The following is a 22,373-nucleotide window of genomic DNA, read 5'->3' on the forward strand; positions in this document are numbered from 1 at the left end:
CATGCCTTTGGCTCTCTATAATATAGGCTACAGTAATCAGGGGAAAAAAAGACAGCAATTATAAAATGGAAAATAACTTGGTATTGCCAAATCAAGTCTCATGCCGTTTTATTTTTTTTGTGAAATGTCATAGCTAACAACTCTGGGTGGCTTTATCATGTTAATTTTCTGTTTTTAATTGGTGGTAGCCCTTAGAACTAGTTTATTTCCTTTTCTTGGAATGGGTCAAGTCTGTTCTAGGAAGGCTCAGTGATCCTGAAAACGCTCTGCTGCTCCATGCGATGAGGGTTCTGAATAAGGTGCCTTTTAATGTGAGTTGCTGGGACCAACTTTGGCCGTTTGCTGCTGTGCTGTTTTCCTGCCTCACTGATTTCTCGTGCAGTGTGTAGCAGCACTCGGAGCGCTGCCGAGGGCCCACGCGTGGGCCTTCCACAAAGTGAGGGTTTGCTGTGTTGAGATTAGTTGGTTATCTCCTTTAGAATGATTATAAAGGCAAGACAACGTTTTGCTTACTTAAGTATGTGGTTTTGGTGTGTGGGGGGGTTTGTTTGTTTGTTTTTTAAACTTGAGGAATACCACATTTGTATAAGCTGAACTTTTTAACTTTTTTGATATATATGTATATATGCACTTTGCATATTAGGAAAATAGTACTAAGCAAAAGGTTTTTGTTTCTTTTGAAAAGGGGAGTCTTCTGTTCTAATAGCGCTTCAGTGTGATACCTCAAAACAGTGAAGGGCTAACGTTAAATGTGGGGTAGCAAGTATGTTTAGGCTTGGTATGTACGTAAGTAGTTACTGATGCTTGATTGTAAAGCTGGGCTGTATCTGCTAACGTGCAGACATTTTAAGAAATGACCAACTATATACTGTGTTTAGAGTCCTAGGGATTTTCTAGTATTTAGGTTGTTTTTTTTTTGTCAGAGAAAAGCATAAATGGTAACTTCATGCTTCACTATATCTTGATGTCATTTAAAAACAAAAAGAGCCTTCTGAAAGTTCTCAAAGTGTGCAAGCCGTGCGCTGAAGATCCCTTTGCAGTTACAAGAACGCATACTCACTCATTTCTGTTACAGCGCTGTTGCTGCAGGGTAGTTAATGTTGATAGGTTGTTTCTCCATTGGCTCAGTTTTGCATGCTGGGGTAATTCCACAGTTTTTGATCCTTTTTTCTCACTTTTTAGATGAAAACTTGTGGATTGTTTAGCTTGTGACTTGTTGCGGATAAGACAATATGCGCTGCTTCGTAGTTGTCAGAAGAAATGCATCTTTAAAAAATGCTGAAATTAGCTTTTAGCATATCGTTTAAAAATACACTTGAACAAAAGTCAACAGACAAGTAGCTTTCTCTCCAAGTCAAGCCATGCTTGCTAATTTGTAAGCAGGCCATGTTGGCTATAGTTTCTTTCCTTTTTTCCCCCCATTTCTCATTTTTTCCCTGTTTTGGCAAAAGTCGTATCACACCATATCACTGTAGTCTAAGGTACATGAATTTATTTGCTTACTACTCTTCGAGAGGAGCCAACATCTAAGTTTAGAAGAGCTGCATATTTAAAAATTAAGGCTCTTTTCTATTAGAGGAAGCATAATCTAGTGTCACTAGCCTGGTAATCCTGTAAATTTTATTTAGCTTCTGGACTATGGGTAAAGATTTATATGAAGAAGAGGAAAAAAATATCTGCTTGGCTGGCCTAGCTCTTTTTTCTGCATATATGCCCTACACTAGTTGCTTTCTTTTTTTGATATGCTTCCTAGAACTTTCCTGAATCAAAACTGGACATCGGTCCGTCCAAATATGCACTTGAGATATTCTTGAGCTTGATCAACAGCTCTAAAAACAATACAGTACCATTAGACAATGGCTTTTTCCTCTCTTCTCACTTTCCATTCATAACTAACAGATATGGGCTGCCTCTAACCTGCTGAGGTAAGCAGGGAGCGTCAGGGAGATCCCAGCTCCCAGTATCAGAGGGTTAAACTAAACATGGGGACAGTAAAATAAGATTCTTGGAACAGTCATAATAGGTTAGTTCCAGTGACTTGAGGTGTTTTAATTTTGCAGTTTTGATTAAGATTTGGTAGGGAGACTGTATGTTGGACAGACAATAAAATAGTTTTCCTATGTGTACATCTTGGTTATAAGTGATTCTCTTAAGATTTTTTTAAAGCTATGCAGTGGTTACATTGTATAGAGAAATAAAACATAGCACAACTTAATGTTGCTAATAAATGCTTTGTGTGGCTCTGAGCACTTGTTATGTTGGTTGGCTTTATTCTCTCCGCTCAGGCGGCTGCTGCCTCCCGCCTGGCTGCGCGGGCTGTTCTGTGAGGGCTCCACACGAGCGCTCGCGCTGCCAGCGCAGAAACAACAAACACTTGAACCATCCAGCGCCTCTCGGCCTCGTGCAGCGGAGGGCTGATGCTGAACCTGCTTCCTGGCTGCTTTCTCTACTTAAATATGCAGTTGTGTAGTGAAACTGCTTCTTATATTAGCAGCAGATTTTGTCCTCAAAAATATCAACCTTTCCAGCTTCACGAAGATGCTAGTTTTCCCTATCAAAATGCACGTGTGATATTTTTTGAAGTGCTGCAAACTAAACTTGACCTTTCAAAGCCTAGAATGTTATCTTTGAGGAGATTTCATTTTGCAGTTGAATAAGCAGTAGCTGATAAGCTTTTTATTGTGATGGAGACAGGATAGTTCTTTTTAAAAGTTTAATGTACTGCGAGCCTCCCGCTTCTGCTTGCAGTTTGTGCAGTGGCGGAAGGTTAAAAGCAGCAAAATTTGCCCAATGATTGTACAAGCAGCTCGCTGTCCAAAACAATATTTGACAACATTGTACCAATGAGTTACTGTATTATGCAATATAATGGAAGTAAACCTAAATTACTGCTGCTTTTAAGGATTTTAAGGAATCATTTGATTAAAAGCAGAAGCCCAAGAACTGGCAAGAATTTGACATTTTGGTCTTAATGTTCAAAATAATACATACCTTGTTTGCTGAAAACAGCCTACTTTCATTTTGAGTAAATTTATAGACAATAAACAGCTTCTGCCTATAATCAAACCAGTGTTAAAGAAAAATCCATAAAGGAAATGGAAACAAGTCTACTAAAATATTTATTTCATTTTGGATGTTAGATCATGGCTCTGCCTCACACATTGTGTCTCTGAAGCTCGTGGCTGCACTTGCTGCTACATAAATCCAAATACTTTCAAATGCCTGTTTTCTACAGATGCAGCATTGCCAGGTGCTAGGCTGAACTGTAACGTGGTTGTAGAGTTGTGCTTTTCACCTGCCCAGAGAAACCTGTTTGTTTCTGAAGGAGAATTATGGGAGGAAAAGTGAATAGGAAAATAATTATTTTAAACGCTAATGGCCTACTTCATGATCATCTTTGTAATCATATTTGTTCTTCACACAATTGCCTGCAATGAAAATTATTTTTGCAAGTAAAGCTTTATGAATCTAACAGTTCATAGTCGGCTGGCTTGTTATGTGACTAATGTTTAGCGCTCTCATTAGGCACAGTGTGGTTTTATCAATTTATTTGCCTTTTTTAGCAGTTTCTTTTGATCAAACTAATCTGATTATTGAAAAACCCCCAAAACTTTATCAATGCTGGGCTGCCTAGACTCAGAGGAGAACTTCTGAAGTTAGCAAAAATTTGGAGGCTGGCAAAAAATCTTTGTTCTTTCTACTTCCAGACCTTTGATGCAAAAACATAGAAAATTGCAGAGAGAGTGAGAAAGAGGAGAAAAAAAATGTAATTGGCTTTCATTACATTCATGTTCATGTGCTTTGAGAAAAACCAAAATGATTCTTTCCCTTGATTTTGGGAGCTATGTATGGAAAGGACAGGTGCTTGCAAACTGGGCAAAATACCTACCCAGCCCAGGAGAGGTGTCCTAGTGAGGTTTGTTATTATTAGCTGGATCAAATAGGATGGGGTCAAATCCCCCTGAAGTATCTGTAAATTATTTCTGCCTCTTTGTGGTATTTCTTGTGTAAAAGTGGAAGCCTGCGTTGATCAAAGCTTTCCTTGGGGTAGTGCTGAAGTTAAATGTGATTTCCCTGGGCTCTACAGAGCCTGACTGGGAGTCTTTCTTTCCTCCTTCAAATTCCTCCCTATGTGATATGGTGTGTAGTGCCAAAGAGGTAGTCAGGTTATTTTGCAATGGCCACAATGCAGTCTGAGGTCATGAGGTGCTGCTCCTCAGTTGATAAGCTTCGAGTAATGTACTGAAGTCTCTGATCTTCATTATCTGGTAATTTCATACCGTCATTGAAAAATGCTGATTCTACTCTGCTAAAACACCAAATCTTTTGCTAAAGACCTGAATGTACCAATGAGCAGCAGAATATCAATGGTTTGTTTTCAGATGTGAGGGTTCCTACATAATAGTTTTCAGATGTAAAGATGCCTACAAAACAAGCAGTCGCACAACTGGCCAACCATGGTGATTCCTGCTAGTTTGGAATAGGTTTTTTTTTTTTTTTTGCTATAATATGTTACTTCGGGTAGTAACTAATCACAGGTTTATATTTGAAATGATAATCTGATATGCTTTTGTAATTCATTTGCATTGCCAATTGGTGGTGAGACTTTTGGAGCAAGTTATGAGCCACCTCCCAAGTTGAAGCCTGCCTACGTTTGAGCAGCATGTATTCACTGGCTGTTATTTATAATTCTGGGGTATTGAACACTAATGGAGATTACTCATGTTGAAAAGCTGCTGGAAGGCCTGAGCTAGGAATTAAATTATCATAGTGGCTTCATTTTGTTAACAGTCTCATTGAAAATATCTTGCTTGCAGGACAATCAAACTCATCAGTGTTCTGCTCTTCCACTTCAGCAGACAAAGTTTTAATCAGTGGCACACTTGATCTTGCAGAATTCAAGGAAAATAATTTCCTGCATTTTTTAGATGAGCACAAATTCATGTAATCTAGCTTTTAAACTACTGCAGCTTTTTTATTTCTTTCTGAATAATCAGTTTTACTTCATTCAGTTGCTTATTACATGTAACTTCAATTATCGAGATGACCCAGTGCTTGGATGGGGTTAGCGCATGGATGAAGAGCGAGCAATTGAAGCTGAACTCATGCAAGGCAGACATTAGACTGATAGGGATATCAAACATTCTGAAAAATGTGCAGGCGTCTTTGAAGCTGTGTATTTGCAATTGGTCAAGGCACTTTTATGGCTTTAGAATGCCTTGTTGCTCCATTCTCATGGTCTCAGCATTTTCAAGAAACACTTTTTACTCATCTTTTTGTTTGTCTTGGAGATGCCCTTCTATTATAGTGGCCAATCATGTGGCTTCAATTATCTGTTCATTTTTGTTATTTTTTGAATAGAGCATAACAGTTTATGGAAGCAAACTTACCAAAAAAAAATATATATATATATATATATTCCAGATCTTGGTCTAACTTAAAGCTTGGACTTGTTGGACTTGGCTCTAGGGTGAGAATCATGAGTAGCAAAGTCAGAGCCAATGTTTCTTTACCTGAACTTTCTGAAATAAGGGCAAAATTTGTCTGTGCAAGAAAAGGAGGTAAACATGCATGGGCAACTGCAAGGCTGTACAACAATAATTCTATGGTAAATATTAATCAGCTAAAATTTCATTCTTCTGAACACGTCAGGCAGAAATAAATATATTTTTCCAGCTGCAAATAAGATGCAGGAACAGCTACTGAATTTATTTTTGAATATCTGACATTATAGGCATTTCCTAATGAGATTTTCAATGAATGAAGTGTAACAAACTCAGGAATATAAAAGGTACATGTGACCACCAATGGTGAAAGCTTAAAGTGAGGATGGTGGATTAAAAAAAGGTTTCTCACAAATTATAAAGAGGTATGATGAGCTTTAAAAACAGTGGGGAACTGTTTCTTATAAACAGGACTGTGGTATTCAGTTTGAATGCTACACTGGTTGTTGGAGGGACACTAAACTGCATAAACAAAATCTGCTGTTATTAAATATCACTTTGAGCTGCTCTGACACAAATCTATTCACCTGAAGTATGAGTTAAAGGTGAGTGTCTCTTCTCCATCTCAAAGTTCTCCATATACTTACCAGGCCAAAGACCTCTAGAGCCTTCCTTTTTCAGACAATTTTGGGAAAATTTTGAGAAAAATTTTTGAGATCACTCTCCTTAAAATAGATGATGCTTTTCATGATGTGAAAAGGCTTCTGCTGCAAAACAGAAGCTTTGAGCTGCATTTGCTTTTTGAAGGGTCTCTCCTGCAACCTGGCACTGAGTGAGAGCAGATCTGTTCACTGGCTCAAGCAACAGTCCCAGCCCTTGGCCTTGTCCTCGCTCAAGCCTTCGGGGAATGAGGATGCTGCCTGTGAAGAGACAGCGCATCCTCAGCTGCAAGTCTCACCTTGATTCACCTTACTGCCTTAAGAGACAGGCTCTGCAGTTAAAAAACAAAAGCAAAACAAAAGTAGGCTTTGAAACAAATAAGAGTTTCAAGCTGAAAACATGGAAGCAAAGAGTAAACAAAAAGAAATTCAATACTATATTTTAAAAGATTCTTTTCTAGCTGCTTTGTGTAGAAATTATCTGGCAGATCTTAACTGCAAAAGCATCATAGGACCATCCTGCGTGTGTGCATGTCAAAAGATTAAACTGATTTTTTTCCTTTCTTTCCCACCAGCTTTCCTCCAGTGCAGATGGATTGTATCTGGAGGAGGTAGCTTCTTCTATTTTTCAGACATTCCCTGGATTTTGCCCTTCCCTGTGTTCCCGCTCCCCTTGAAGTGAGCTCTTACAAGTTCTTTACAAGAATCTGTTTTACCTCCATCTTATTCTTTCCTGCCCAGGCTGAGTAAATCTTAACAGTCTTCTATACAGACTTTTTAACACATTGGGATGTTAGACAGGCCTAGTTTATAGACTTAATTATTTACCAATTTTTTTATAGACATCTTTGAGGGCATTTTTAGCCAGTTTCCTCCATTCATGTCATCAATTTGGGAAACTCTTGCATCAAACTGGCATTCATTGATGGGAAACAACTAATGTTAATGAAATGGTCTGCTCTCTTCTGGAGACAGAGAGAAAATTCAGTGAACAATTTGTCAAGTTTTGTTACAAGATAATCCTAAGCAGTACTGGAAGTGTTGCTGTGTGTGTGTGTGTGTGTGTTTTATACTTCCCCTTTTACAACGATATAAAAATCCAACTTAAAATGTTAAATGTTGTGTTCACTGCTCTGAAAGAACACAGTTCACTCACTACTGTCCATATGGAAAATAATTTTGCTTGTGCTGCTTCCACCATCTTCACTACATGAAGTTTTGTGGGCCACGGATGACAGCCTTGACAGGCTCAAGGCTCTTGATGAAAACAACTTGCTTCAGATGTGGCTTCCATATTCTGTTGTTGGGAACCTTCCTACTGTGTGTTCACCTGGTTTAGGAGGGAATGAAAGGGTCTTTGACTTAGTCCGGGACAGAGCTGGCAGTCAGGAAAGGCCTTTGTCCTTCCACAGGGAGAAAAGAAGCTGGCCCACATTAAAACACTGGTATTCTATTATTGCATTCAATTGTATTGAATTGTTCTATTTTGAGACTGTAAGAAAATTTTAGTCCTGATTTGCTTCCTGCCAATTGCTGTCTGCTTTTTGTGACAGTAGTGCTAGTTGAGGAGGGAAACATTTCCTCCTGTTGGTGATTGTGTGTTAGGTGTTGCCTACACTACCAGGAGCTCAACTTCATCTAAGCTATTTCTGCGCCTTACTTGGCAACCGCTTTGAAGTCGCTATACACCGAGTAGCTTCGCTCTGTCAAATGCAATTGGAAAGCAGTTTATCTGCTGCTAGTTTTACCTCTTGTTATGACTGTGAAGCGTTCCCTGTTAACCCGTGGCGTTTCTGCAGGAGGGCCTTGTCCTTGCTATTATTTTAAGAGGCGGGGGTGGCTGGAACGCGCTGCGAGGGGCGGGAGGTGGCACAGGGTCGGTGCCGCTCTGAGGCGCTCAAGCAGGGCGCCGGCCCCGCGCCTGCCGCCCGCCTGGCGGCCGCAGCCTCCCCGCACCGCCAGCCGCTCCTCGCCGCCGCTCACGCGGGCGGCCGTTGGCGGCGACCGTTGGCGGTTGGCGGCGGTGCCCCCGCCCCCCGCCAGGCGCCCGCCCTCGGCGGCCCGAGCGGGCTGCGCTGAGGGGCCGCAGCGGCGCCCGCCCCGCCTCGCCCCGCTCCGTTCCGCCCCGCTCCGCTCCTTGCCGCTCCGCTCGTAGCCCCAACTTTTCGTGGCCGCGCCGGGGAGCGGCGGCTGCCGCGCATCGCCCCTCGGCCGCTCCTTGCCGCGGCGCCGCCGCGCGTCCCGCCGGCGCCCCCTTGTTTCCGCGCGCGGTGCCCGGGCGCGGGGCGGCCGGGCATGGAGAGGGCGCCGGGCGCCGCTGAGGTGGCGCCGGGCTCCGGGGCAGAGCCCGCGCGCGGCGGCGGTGGCGGCGGAGCGCGCGCGCGCACGTGACTCCGGCGGAGGCTCCGCCGCGCCGCTACAAACAGGCGCGCACGCAGCGCAGCCCGTGCAGCCGCTCCGGGTCCTCTTGCTGCTCTCCGTCCCTCCAGCCTCCCTCCCTCCGGCGCGGCGGCGGCGGCGGCAGCGCGAGCAGCGGCGGCAGCGCAAGAGGCAAGTTTGCTGCGTGCCTCCCGAAGCGGCGTGCGCGCAGAGTATGGCCGGCTGCGGGCTCTCGGAAGATGCCTTCTTCTCGTCCTTCTTTTGCAACTACACCTCCTCCTGGGAGGCTTCCTACAACCAGGTAAGGGCGGCGGGTCGCCCCTTGTTCCGCCGGCCCCTTGGCGAGGCGGTGCCGGCGGGAAGGGGCTGCGCAGCGGGAAGGGGATGCGGGGACAGCGGGCAGGAAAAGACATGAGGGAAAGAAGCCTTTTCTAGGTTCCTCTCCTTCCCTGCGCCCGCTCCCCTCCGCGGGACCGGGAGCAGCGGGGCTAGGGGGCCGTGTGCGAGACAACCTTGACTCCAGGCGCCCCGCCGTAGCCTCCCCGGCAGAAATGGCTGAACGCGCCTTTAGCGCCGCGGTTCCGGGGCTCTCCCGCGCGCCCCGTTCGCCCGGCAGCCTCCCCGTGCGCGCGGCGAACTTCGCTGCGTGCGCAGCGCGGCGCGGCACCTGTGCCGGCTCCCGCGGCCGCCTCGGAGCCGCTTCAGCCCAGCAGCTCGGTAGTCTGCTGCCCCCGCCGCTTGCGAGGGGAACCTCTACGGGCAACCACCGCCTATAAACTGCGCCGGGAAAGTTGGCGGCGGGCGCGGGGCCGCGGGCGGCGGCAGCCGCCTCTGCTGCGCTCGGGGCCGGCGCGGAGCCCCGCTGCGCTCCTGGCCGAAGGCGCCGCCGCTCTGCAGGGCTGTGGGTCCCCTCGGGCGCGGCGCCCGCCGTGGGGTCCCCTCGGGCGCGGCGCGCGCTGTCCCGCGCTTGGGGACACGGGGGCGCCGCGCGTGGCCACCTCCCTGGCCGCGCTGCGGGGAGCGCTCGCGCCTCGCGGAGCCTCGGGAGCCTCCTCGGGGAGACCCTCCAAGAGCCACGCAGCAAATTCGGGCTGGAAGCAGCTCCTTCGTCAGAAGTTAGTTTCACCCTGCAGGGAAAACGCAGAATGGCGTTGCTGGACCATAGGTTTCTTCCCATTTATTTTATTTATTTATTTTTATTAAACAAGTCCGTGCTACAATGGGAGCAGGAAGGGTTGCAGACCGATCTGCCGTTGATTTAGACTAACCGCCCATGTCGAACGGTGTCGAAGGGAAAACCGGGGGTAATTTAGGATGCAGAAGATCTATTTATAGAAGGACTATATAAACTCTAGGATGTAGACACAAAGTTGAATTCAATATGCATAATTAAGAGGGGAGTTTAGAAGGAGAGGTGTAATTATCAGAGAGCGTTAACAGCAGCAACAGAGGCGCGTGCAAGACTTTCTGGGGTGAAGATGAGAAGAATTTTTAAGAGATATATTCTGTCTGGTGCTCACGGCTCTTTTCTATTTTCGTCTTTTGACTATTACGTTAGCCTTTACACCAGTCAGATTCACCAGCTGAGGATTAGCAGGAGATGTTAGTCTGCATATGAAATCAAAATGAATATGGGATTTTGCTGCAAATAGAGTTTTCTTAACAACTTCTAAGTTTCGGGTTTCGGAAAGGAGGATTGCCTTAAATTTGACAGTCAGCCATATTCATGTTTGTTTTTACCTGAAATGCATCCAAAAAAAAAAAAAAAAAAAGCTTGCAAACCATTCCTTCTTGCTAAATATAGCAATATAGCTGAAATAGAATTTGTTTTGTATAGTCGATTTAAAACAAAACAGCAAACAGTAAAAAATTAAAGTGCTGATGCACAGATGGGTTGACTACTGGAAAAATAGTTTTTTATTCTCAGATCAATATGATGCACTCTCAACGTCTAGTACAAGGTAAAAGGATCCCTTGTACAATATCAATAGCAGTTTAGCTGTAGCTTAGTAAAAAATTCTCTTTCCTGGCCTCTCAAGACATGTTTTAATGAAAGTGTGAGTAATCCAAATAACACTTAATAGTGGAACCAGTCAAGTTAAAGAGAAGAGAGTGGTTTCTTCTAGAAGCATAATATAATTTCTGACAGCTCTGAAATCAGAGATAGGATATTTGCTTTACCGTTCAGGAAAGCTGAGTTGTGAGTTTCAACTCTTATATTTTCAATGCGTTATTGCAGTACGTTTTTAAGTGAAAGATTATATGAGTGATTTGTTGGTAATGTTCTTGGAAGAACTTTTTCTGTTGCACATTAAATTTGGAAATGCATCACAGAAAGGCTTGTATTCAAAAATTATGTCTGGAGACTACATAAAGCCTATTTTGAATCAATTTCTGAGACAGTCTGCCAGCAAATAGGGATGTGGAATAGTTATGCCTCTTAGCATTGCTCTATTCCTACTATATATAATGCTAAGAGTATTTTCCTTAGCGTTGCTAAGGTGAACTCTGAAGTTTGGTATCTTCTCTACAGTTACTTTAGCATAAGGGTTTAAACATCATGCTGTATTCTAGGCTGGACAGCCTTATAGATTTAAGTCCTCAGAATTATGGAGTAGCTTGGGTTTATCTGCATTCTCTTGCCAATATATGTAAGCCTGAGATTAAGAAATATCCAGCAGATTCCCAGTTGTTTCACTCCATGCACTCTGTTTTTAGACTGTCAGTAACCACGGCACTTAAATGCTTTGCTTTGTGGGTATTTAATCACTGCGACTTCCTGAGCCTATCTTTGGGCTTTCTTCTTGACATTTACCTGCTTTTCCTCACTGAATTGGCAACATTATTTGTACTAGTTAATTTGCACTCCCCACTCCAGAATTGGTGACATTGTTATGTTACTGCGTATGTGTGTTTGTGAAGTGCTCTAGAATCATTTGAAATGTCCAGGGATTAAATATTGTGACTAAGGCATAAATATGACCTCAAAAACTCCCTCTAATATGTATGTGAAATATGCATGTGTGCTGTCTGGTTAGTGCCAGTACCTCAAAGGGTCTCCCTGCAAGCCTCAAATGAGACTTGGTCCTGCCTTTCAAACATACCAGTATTTTCACAACACGCTTTCACAGAATGTGGGTAAGTCGGTGAAAGTTTGCAAGAAAAGCAGGTTTTGTGGCTTGTCCCTTTGTTCCACACTCAAGGACAAAAATACCCCATTCTGTCAGTATGTTTTGGGTGCTGGATTGGATCTAGTACACTGGTCTTATGCATCTTCCTCTTGTAACTAGAGCAAATCCAATGGCTCCATTTCTGGTTTGGCTCATAACCTGTAAGACTTTTTGACTTAATATTGCTTTCAGAGACAGTTATTTTTTCCTGTTTGGAATTAAAATTGTTAAATGAGTTCAAGTCAATGCAGGAGTACAGCATGCATGTACCTACCTTGGTATATGAGGATGTTGACAGTAATTCAGAGAGTTACCCTATCAGTCTTCTCATAGAATTAGGGAATGCAGGATTCTGTGGACCTTTTTCTTTAATGGAAAGAGATTCAGTCAATTGTTGTACATTATTTGGTTGTGAAAATTAATGGAATAAAATTAATGTTCATTTTCAGTTGTATTTTAGCAAAGCCTGTAACAACATTTTTTGCAACTGAAAAGATACTGTCAAAACTAAATTAGGTAAGAAAACAGTAATCCCAATTTAATATTAGCAGAAAAGATGTGGTAATTAAAAAAGAAGTTAATCCTGGATTTGAAGATTTGCCTGGCTTTACTGTATCCAAAAGGCATTGTGTTTTGGTGCACAAAACTGGCAAAATGGAACACAATGAAATGAAAGTGAAACCAAATAGTTTTATTTTCTTGGCATCTGAGGAGGAGATAAACAGTAGGGTTATGAGGGAGATGGAGTTTGGGTTTGGAAAGACCTCTGCTTAAATAATTGACATGTCAATAATAAAACAAGTGACATTATTTATTTAAGCTTAGTTCTCTTCCTTTCAGGGAGTAATGTCTTAATCAGCTATTCAACACAGTAGCTTCTGAAACTTTCTGTGATCAGTACTGAACGTTACCATTTATTTCCAGAGCTTGTCAGAATCGCTGTGGAAAACATTGACAGTAGATTTCAAAATACATTTTCTATCCAGTTTTTGTTTTATTTTTCTGGTTGCTTCCTATCCGCAGTCTGGAAGCAAAACCAGAGTGCGTTCTGATGTTAGTCTCATCTGGCAAATAAGCACAATTTAAACGGGGTGCAAACCATTTTCTGGTGCCCTGGAGCAAAATAGCTAAATAATGGTGCAGAAGAGAAAAGTAATGTGAGCTTAAAGTATGCGCATGGGCAAGATGTTATTTTAATATTTTAGTTCGAGGAAAGGTTAGGTGTGAATTGTAAGTTATAGGTTTGTCTGATGAATTAATGCATTTTACTACTTTACCCGTAAGAGGGATTTTCAGTAATACAGTTTTGTTCAGAAAAAACTATTAGTACTTCTAGCAATGTATTTTGTAGGAAGAGGGCAGACAGTTCTTAGCTGGTCAGATGTTCATGTGGTCTAAGCAGAAATGTAAAAGTGCAGGGTTTGCATTGGAATGAGAATGGGGTCACCCACCCTTTGTACTCATCATCAGGGAAGCAGAACCTTCTTCCAGAGAGACCGTAGGAAATCAATGAGTACACTTTGCTAGTGCAGAGATAAATGTGTACTGTAGAAGGGTATTAAATATAAAAGGGCAGCAGTGAAATGATTTACTACGTGAAGCAGTGGAACTTTCTTTTGGCCACCTTAAAAAGAATCTTCATTTTTGGTAACATAATTGTGTTTTCTTTTAAAATGAGTGTCTAGAAAAAAGCTGGCAAGCAAGCTATTTTGAAGAGATTTTAACTGAATATTGTAAGCAAGGAGATGCTTGTTTGTAAATGGCAATTTATTTAAAAATATACCTCTATTTTGGAACATATTATGTGGCATGTATTATAATCAATCTCACCCGACTTACCCAAAGTTAATGTTTTTTTAAATGTTTTTCTTCCTGAGGCAGCGTGGATGCCTGTGATTCAGTTTGTCTCGCCGTGACCAGAAGGTATCACGGAGGGATACCAGCACAGCGGATGCACGTAGGAGAAACCTGACGCGCTGTTAGATGTAGAGACCTAATGAAATGTGCAAGGGCAGGTGCACAGTCCTAACGTGTCGGGGCTTTTAAAATGTCCTCTGATGTGTGTCTCTGCTGTGTGAGCAGATCTCCGTGTGCATTTGAAACCTATAGCACTATAAAAATGCTGAAAAGGAAGGAATAACAATGCTCGTATGATGTCTTAGACTGTAAGTGTTCTCTGCAAATGGCAATGCAGACACCTCTCTGCTAGCTATGCATTCCTGTCTTGACTCAGGAGGTAAAGTTAAGGTATACAGAGATTAATAGCAGAGTGAGCCTTGTTTTGAGTATGTCGCTTTTGACACCATGGTCCTAATTTTGGAAGACACTGAGCACTCTTGGTTCCAGGAGTGCGCTGCAAGCCTCTAGTCATCCCTACTTTGGTTTAGGTTTAAATTGGCTGTGTAGGAAATGAATTGAATCCCTTCTGGAGGAAACTAAATTGAAAGGTGTGTTCCTGGAGCGCCACTGAAGCACTGGAACTGCAGATGGACCTTGAGCTCGTGAGGTGAGATCTGAGCTAGGGGCGAAGTTAAGTCACCAGGAAACCTTTCCCTGCAGCGTCCCCGGCACAGCTGCCCTTTACACTCCTCACGTTCTGCCGTGCTTGCTATCGTAAACAGTGTATATATCAGTTTACGTAGCAAAGAGCCCCTGAAATCTTGTATTTGGGGTCTAGTTGGAGACTTGGGAGTAGAAACCAGTCACCTGACTTGCATCCTTGTGTTGCAATCACAAGACCATTATTCCTTTCCTCAAAAAGGGGTGGTTCATGTTGGCAGGAAGAGAAACGGTTCATTTGATCGCTTGTAGTGTAACACATGAGCACTGGTATTTTGGCTCACAAAAGCCCTCCACATTTTTAACCCATTTTATTATTTGCAAGAGCAATTTAGTTCCTAATGTTAACAATGAGTGATTATGATTCTGTACTTCCGTTTACAGCATAAATTAGCATTTTGTTTTCCATTACAGCTTTTGAATGAGGAATTATAATGTATAATTTGCTGCAAATAGATGTTATCATCTCTTTGGATGAGAACAACCACATAAACTTGAGCAAATGATAAAAATGGAATCAATTACTTCTCAAATGGAAGTAGTTTACAAACCTTCACATACAAAATGGCAATAGTAGCTGGTTATTGTAACAAATAATTAGTTTTTTTTTTTAAAAAAAACAACATTTATTGAATTCCATTGACAATTCAGTAATTGTTTACGTAAGAGTTAACCACCCCCCTCACAAAACACATGCCACAAAATATCTGCATTTTATAAATTGCAGACTGTCTCTACAGGCTTTGTAAAAAGCTTTGTGCATGGTGGTCACTTGGACAGACATTCCAGAAGGGAATGCCACACAGGTGGTGATGATGATGATGATAGTAGAGAGCTTCAGAGTAGACCCAGACTGAAATGGTAGGAGAGAGACAAATGGAGATCAAGCCTTGCAGGCAGTAGCCAGGGCCTGCTGAAGGTGAGGTGAAAATTTTCAGCCACTTCAGAATTTATAATCTAGATACCATGTATTAGAGGGATAGCGAAGAAGAAGAAGAGACATTATTATAACTGCTTGAATGGGTAAATGCTGTGAGCCTCTGCTGGAGGCAAGGTAATATCTGGTGCCTTAATATAATGAGTTTACTGGTTTGAATTTCATGAGGAAGTTTTCACTGTTAGTTGCTATGATATGTTTCTGTTTATACAAAGTTATTTACACTTGCAAGAAGATCAGTCCACAGCCAAAATGAATGTGAGAAACAGTCCAAACTGTCATTTATTCTCCATCCCTTGCAGAGCTTTATTTCATCCTGCCTAAGGTTGTAATTCGGGCATTTTCAACCCCTTCCATGTTACAGAACCTGTATAAATTCTGATGATACATACATAATATTTACATGGATGTTCATTTTTGATCATCTAAAACTCTGAAAAACTCTGACCACCTAAAGTCATTGGCCCACATCATCTCTGTACTTGGGTTCAGCATCTTTCTCATCGTCTTCCCTGCTAACCTCCCTGCCTGCATATGCAGTATAGTTGCTGTAGTTGCTGACTGAACATACTGTCTTGATATTTTTTTCCCCCATCTTGCCCTTACTTAAAAATATAAATCAAAATCCATAGCTTCCCTTTGTATTTAGTGCTTTAGGTTTAAGATGTCTTGTTGTCCTTATGAATCCTTCACATAATTTAGCTTTTCCCTGTTATCTGTGCTACCACCTCTTTCTGTTTACAACTGATGCTAGATTAGATGTTTGGTTAGAGTGTTTCTGTTCACCAGCCATTTTTTTGCTATCCCCACACTTTTGCATTTTAGTAAACTTGTGAGGCAGCTGAGAAAGATTATCTAAACTTTTCTATTCCTGATCTCTTGAAAGTCTCTTTTACCTAATTATTAAAGTGATAAGATTTGTCGTTAGAAAACTAAGAAACAAGCTAGACAAAAACCAATCTTCATCCTGATTATTGAGTTTTACTGTGTTCTGCTGTTGTTTTTTTGCCTTAGGTTGATAACTGCTCACAAATCGAGATCAGTTCGGTAGCTTGGATAAACAGTAGGATTTTATTTTTCTAATAATTAAAAAAGATGAATGGTGTATTCTCTGACCCAGGTGTCTCACTAGCCTCACTAAGTGTGTTCCACTGTAGTAAACATTTCAAGTAATTAGTGCTAAAAAGAGAAGAATTAAGTGATAAATGCAATCAGCATACCTTGCAAGCAAATATGCTGTATTGGCCTTAGAGCCCTCTCTTGATGCTGTATAGTTGGTTGCTTGGGATGGAGCTTTTTCACAATGTCATTTTTTGAGGGCAGCTGTTGGAGGCGAAAATTTACATCGAACACGTGCTTTCTCTTTTGACTTAATGTCTGCATGTTTGAGCTTCCTGCACGAACGGTCTCAGACGGGGGTGACTCGTTCCCATCCCACAGCGAGGCCTTTTGAAGCTGAGCGGGTGTTTGTTGAATCGCTGGTTACTGAGAGGCTGCTGGCGCTTTGCGTGTGGAAATGTGCACAGTCGTCTGGGGGTCCCTGGGCAGAACAATTTACAGTCTCAAAGTGTTTTTGACTGCAAAAGCTCACTCCAACAAGGGAACTGCAACCTTTTCTTTTTCTTTTCCCTTAAGAGTCAAACAACATAATGAGAGTTGATGTATCTGTTCAACTTGGGCTATATTACCTGCTACCTCTAGAGCTTCAGCTTACTTGTGTAGGCCTTGACTCAGCAAACCACTTAATCATATGCTCAGCTGTACACACTTGTGATCAAGGAAACTGCTTCCAGATTTAAAATAAATGTGACCTGTATTCGACTGGGGCCTTGCAGAGCTGTGTCCTCAGGACAGAGAGCTTCCTTCGTATTTCCAGTCCTTTTAGGTATTGGTGGTAATTATGACAATGGGAACAAGAAAGTAATGAAGAGATTGAGGAAACTTAGCAGTGTTTATTGTATTTGCTCTTGCCATACAGTTGTTTTCTTTTTTAAATGTATTGACAAAGAAAAGATGATTATTCCTTTTCCCCAAGAAAAAGCCACGTGATGGAATGAATAGGTAGTGTATTTAAAATGGAAAATACTGTGCAGTGACATCAAGTCATGCATTAAAGATACTTAAGGACAGGAAACTCCTTCTGGAGTGTAAGCAAGGCTTAAAAAAGAAAAAAGATGGCTGAAAAATGCCAAGTTTTTTTTTTTTTTTTTTTTTTTAAAGTAGGACACGCATGTACACAGATGCACAGGCTTAGATACTTAGGTTAAGTAAAACAACAAGTGAATGAACAACTGACCAAGTAAAGGTTGGATGTCTGAATTTTTTTTTATTTTCATCCAAAAGATTGTTAATTGCTAGAGAATAAAAATAATTGACATTTGAGGACAACAAATGATAACGGTGTGCAGAAGCTTGGTTGCTCCTGCTGCACAAGAAATAGTGCAAGGAATACTTTTCTCTCTGTGTGATGTCAAAGGCAAAAGAAGAAAAAAGGGAGAAGGTTGTGGCTTTGATGTCACTTTTAGAATAAAAGTAATGCTGTAAAAGAAATGGCCTAATCTTTTTCTATTTATCTCGGTCCTTTTCTTCTAAAGAGTTAAGGCAGCATTGTTAATTGATTTTTTTTTTTTAATTTTTTTATTTTTTTCCATCACTCATAATAACAGTTGCCTTAGAAATAAATTATAAAGGAATCTTTTTGGTGTTTTATTTTACCTTTTTTTTTTTTTTTCCAGCAGCCGAACCCTGCAGAATCTGTTGTAGAGAACCGAGTAGAGAATGGATTATTGTACCTGGCAGTTCTCACACAGTTATAATCCGCTCGATTGGGGAGGTGCGCGTTGTGTACGTACATTGTCCATCTTTAGCCAGTGGTGTCTCTCCAGGAAGATCTGCTGTTTTAGCAGTACTAGCAGCAGGGCATCTTGTGCCCTTTCCAGCACAGATAAAGGTTGTCCTACCAGCTGCTCGGATGGTGCTGGCAAAGCAGCTATCCTAGCGGGAGTGCTGCCTTTTTATTTTAACACGCCGGCCCTTTTCTCTGGTTGCCAGTAGTTGGGTCTTTTTAATCTGTAAAGGGAGATGTGTGGCTTTTGGGAGAAGTAAAGTTAATTAAGCTAGGTTTATGAATTAGTTTGTTTATTTGGGTTTAGAGGATACATTTAGAAAAGGAATAGATTTTTGTGAGTGTGGGATTGGACAGATTATCAACACACACATTGCTCATATGGGAATATTTGAGCATACCTATAACAAGAAGAACATGCCCACTGCCTTGTTACCTTTTAGGACACGTTAATAATTAGAGAAGAAACTGTTAGTGTTTAAAATTGTGACTACTGAAGTGGAGACCAAATATGAGAGGCTAGTTTATCTTCTCGGTGCATATCGTATATTAATATTATCATTTGGCCATTTTGTAAGGCAGCTCACAGTCTTTTCAAGCCTGTATGGGCAAACACTTTACAAATGTCTCATTAATTTTTCATTTTTTCATCTTTGGCTTTTGTCTGTATTCAAAGGAATTCTCTAGGTGAAAACTTCTCTGGAAAATATTTGCCATATTTCAGAGATATTTTACTCTTTTGTGTTTAGCATGCTGATTTGTATCTTTACTAAAACATTGATGTCTATCCATTTTTAAATCTGCTGGCAGGCACAATGCAGTTGTTATGGAAAATAAAAGTTTTTGTATTTAAAAAAAATCTTAGTTTTATGATTTCTTTTTTAATCTTATATTCTTGATTGTTATGTAAAATAAATGGTGAAGAGTGAAAATAAAGCTGGCAGCAGCTCGTTTAATTTCTGTTACTCCTGTCGCAAAGGAGTGTGTTGTGAAATGGGAAGCTGCTCATCAGAGCATCCGAAACAAGGAGAACAGGGCGCGTGTAGCAGAGCGGCACGGTGTGCTGGGCGCTGAAACTCCACGTGTGTCTCTAGACCTTCATGGCTAAATAAAATGCAATCTCTTTCAGCAGCATTCAGCGTTTCTGACAGAGTCTGCTACAACTATAAACTAGGAGTACAAATAGAAAAAAAGTTTACAACATATGTATTTCTTTCCTATGGAGAAAAAAGCATATTTGAAAGGATCATGGAGAGACCTTATAGAAAAATAATTGTGAAGATCACAAACCGTGAAACCGCTGAGTGTCTTTTAACTTTGGGTTGGACGAACTGTCCTGTTGGCCACAGAAAACGCTTTGTGCTTTGGATGGGCTCCCTCTGAGAGCATCTGGGTGAAGAAGCTCTGTGCCCAGCAGAGTGGCTCGGGTGGAAGGGCTTGCAGGGAGCGAGGAGATGTGCGTCCTGCTCTAAGGACACTGTGAGCTAGGGAGTGGTTCAGAGCTTTTCCTCTGAGACACCTACAAATGCCCGGGATTAGGCGCTCGCACGGCAGTTTGTGGCTCCCTTTGGATTACTGGCCACCCAGGCTGAAGAAAAGCTGCCCCTAGTGCAAGTTTGCAGAGACTTGCCATGTTAGCTTCCTAATTTTGGATATCATTTTGCCAGATACTAAGTGTATAGATCTTCCCCACCCTGCCCCCACCAAGCTAGGGTATTTTAATCAGATATCAGTAAATGAGATTTTACTGTTTTCAGGACCATTAGATAAAAAGAAATGCAAAATGCCACACGGATGTATAATTAAACCTTGTCACCAGGGGAGGCAGTGCAGAATGTAGATCCATTTTTTTTTAATAGAAGATATTTTTTCTTTAGAAAAAAATAAGTAAATATAAAACCGAAAGCAAACATAGGAATAAAAGAGCTGGCAGATCGAGAAATATTTTATGAGAGTATTTCTTTTTTGTAGTTCTGGAGATGTAAAAGAAAGTGGCAGCAAAAGTCAGAGCTGTTTTGATTAGAAATCAAAAGGTTATTAATAGTGCTGATTGCTTCAGCTTCGTTATGTCTCTTCTAGTATTACTCTTATATTTGTTTGCAATACCAATCAAGCTCAGTGTAAGCCCTTATCTTTGACCAACCAGAGGAAATCATAAAAGGAATTAATTGTTTAGTGAGAAAGACTTTGATAACAGCATGACTCTAGTGTGGGAGACAAGGAGATAACAGCATCTGAATGAAATGATATGACCGAGGTAGCTAAGGTGACAAATTCTTTAGTTGTCTTGTCCTTAGTGGTAAAATATGCAGCAAATTAAAGATGCCTTTTCAAGAATCATTTTAAACACTGGTGCTATTTGTAATTTGCATGTTTTGCATTTGCATTTGTAGAGGAGAAGGAAGAGATTTGGGTTTGAAAATACTATGATTTTGTAACACTGCAGATTTACAGAGAGTGTGGAGTAAAGCTTAAATTTACAGATTGCAAAGTGTAACACCAGAGGATTGAGTAGGAGCTCCCACAGGTCTTACACCATTAGTTATTACCCGCCCCTTCCGCCCGCCCTGTATTGAAGTGAAAGTGCTGTTTGATTAGTGTGACCTGTATTTGACCAAAACATTTTCCCGAAATTAATCTGTCTGTCTGAAGGAATCCACTAAAATACCGAGTAGCTCCTTTGCTATTTGTTCTGCTGGCTAATCATTCTTGTTGGCCTTCTTCAGAAAGCCCATTTTTTCAATACAGTTTTTCTGGATTCAGTTTCTAAGCAGAGGTTCTCTTTATGACCATACCTGGTGGCTGGGGAAGCCATTCAGTATCTGTTGCTTTCTCCCTCTGAAATTAATGGTAAATTACAGAAGTCATCCCTGAACCTTCCTTTTGCTAAGCAAGTGAGAGGGAGCTCTTTGGCGCTCTTGCTGGAGGCCATTTTTTGCACACCTCAAGTATAGTTGTGGAACTTTTCCCAATTTTTGACGTTCCTTAAAGTTAATTGCTGGAATTATGGTGTAGTATTTCTGAATTGGTGTCTCCCATGCTGCATTGCAGAGAATTCCCTTTTCTGCCTTAATTCAGTATATCCAAGGTTCAAATTAATCTTTTTGCCTCAGTATAGCGGGGAGAGCATGCACTGACTCACTTGTGGATTGCAGTCCTTGCACTTGCCACTGAGTTCTGGTTATCCAGCACACAGCCTGCCGTTCTGTACACGTGGTACATCTCCTGTTCACTGGTCTGCATCTCACTACTCTCATTCCAACATATTTCATTAGAAGTTTTTTTTCTCTCTCTTTGTTTTTCATCTTTCTATTCCCCCTTTGACAGGCTCTATTCTGTCTAGTGTTTTCCTAATCATCAGTGTCTTTGTATCACTGATAAAATACCGAGTAGTGTAAAGCTTAGCACCAATTCTTGCTGAAACCCGTGGGGAACGTCTCAAATCTAACAGTAATTCCTCATTGACGAGTATTTTATAGTATCCGCCTTAGCCCCATTTTTAATGCATTTAATATATTCTTTTGCAATATTATGCTATGCTAACATTTGAATCCGAATGTCATGTTGTAATAAATCAACTGCTTTGCAGAAAGTCTTCTACAGATACTTACTGAGCAAGTGATTCGATCAAACATTTGAATTAAAATTACTATTTTTAGTAATGACATGCCACTCCTCCAATATACATGTACCTAACTTGATACATTACTTAATATACCTCTCCTGGGAGGAGCAGGAGCATGCACATTCTCGGTATGTACATGAGCTGTTTTGAATAGCTCTGGATCTGTAGGGACTGTTGCTGAGTTTTCTCATGGCTCTGCTGTTAATGCCTCCACTCAAGGGGCCATGATCAAAGCATCACCTCGGAGCAAGACCTTATAGAGTCATATGTAATATGAACATACCAGTTTGGTGGTGTATGGTGTGTGCCTGGGTAGTACTTCCATCTTTTTTCTGGATAGGACTTGAACAATTGGAAATGTACTCAGATTTGGTCTAATTTGGATAAAGAAAAACAGCTTTAGGATACTCTTGGCCACCTTAGTTTTGTGCAAAAGGGGAAATAAATGAGAGATACTAACTGCTGATTCTGTTTTGCAGAAGTCAGTTTGTACCAGGGCTAAATTTTTCCGTGTATGTAAAAAAGAGCTTTTTCTGCATTACTTCTCTGATGCTATAGTTCATCCAGCCTGAAGCCAGGCAGCCAGGACTGCTTCCGAGTGCAGTCGTCCTGCTCGCCTCTGCTTTTGCCCTGTCCTCCTCCTTGGCGCTGGTGCGGGCGCTCACGCGGCCAAGCAGGTCAGGGAGCTTGTCCGTGCTCCCCTCTCCCGTGTGCTTCACCCTGCAGCCACACAAGCCCTGGCCATGGCACAGGAG

The 22,373-nt window shown here is 41.7% G+C and overlaps 1 protein-coding gene across 1 annotated transcript in view; it reads left to right on the plus strand.

Annotated features, from left to right (window-relative positions):
* Window positions 1-8,696: 8,696 nt before the first annotated feature.
* PPARGC1A (PPARG coactivator 1 alpha) overlaps window positions 8,697-22,373 on the plus strand; it is a 355,188-nt gene continuing 341,511 nt past the window's right edge. The window contains exon 1 of the mRNA XM_088539945.1: window positions 8,697-8,783. Coding sequence (XP_088396071.1) covers window positions 8,697-8,783 — 87 coding nt within the window. The remainder of the gene's footprint in view (window positions 8,784-22,373) is intronic.

Source organism: Tinamus guttatus, unplaced genomic scaffold, assembly GCF_059628265.1.
Source record: "Tinamus guttatus ecotype Peru unplaced genomic scaffold, ASM5962826v1 Tinamus_guttatus_pri_ptg000052l, whole genome shotgun sequence".
In the NCBI taxonomy this organism is placed as follows: domain Eukaryota; kingdom Metazoa; phylum Chordata; class Aves; order Tinamiformes; family Tinamidae; genus Tinamus; species Tinamus guttatus.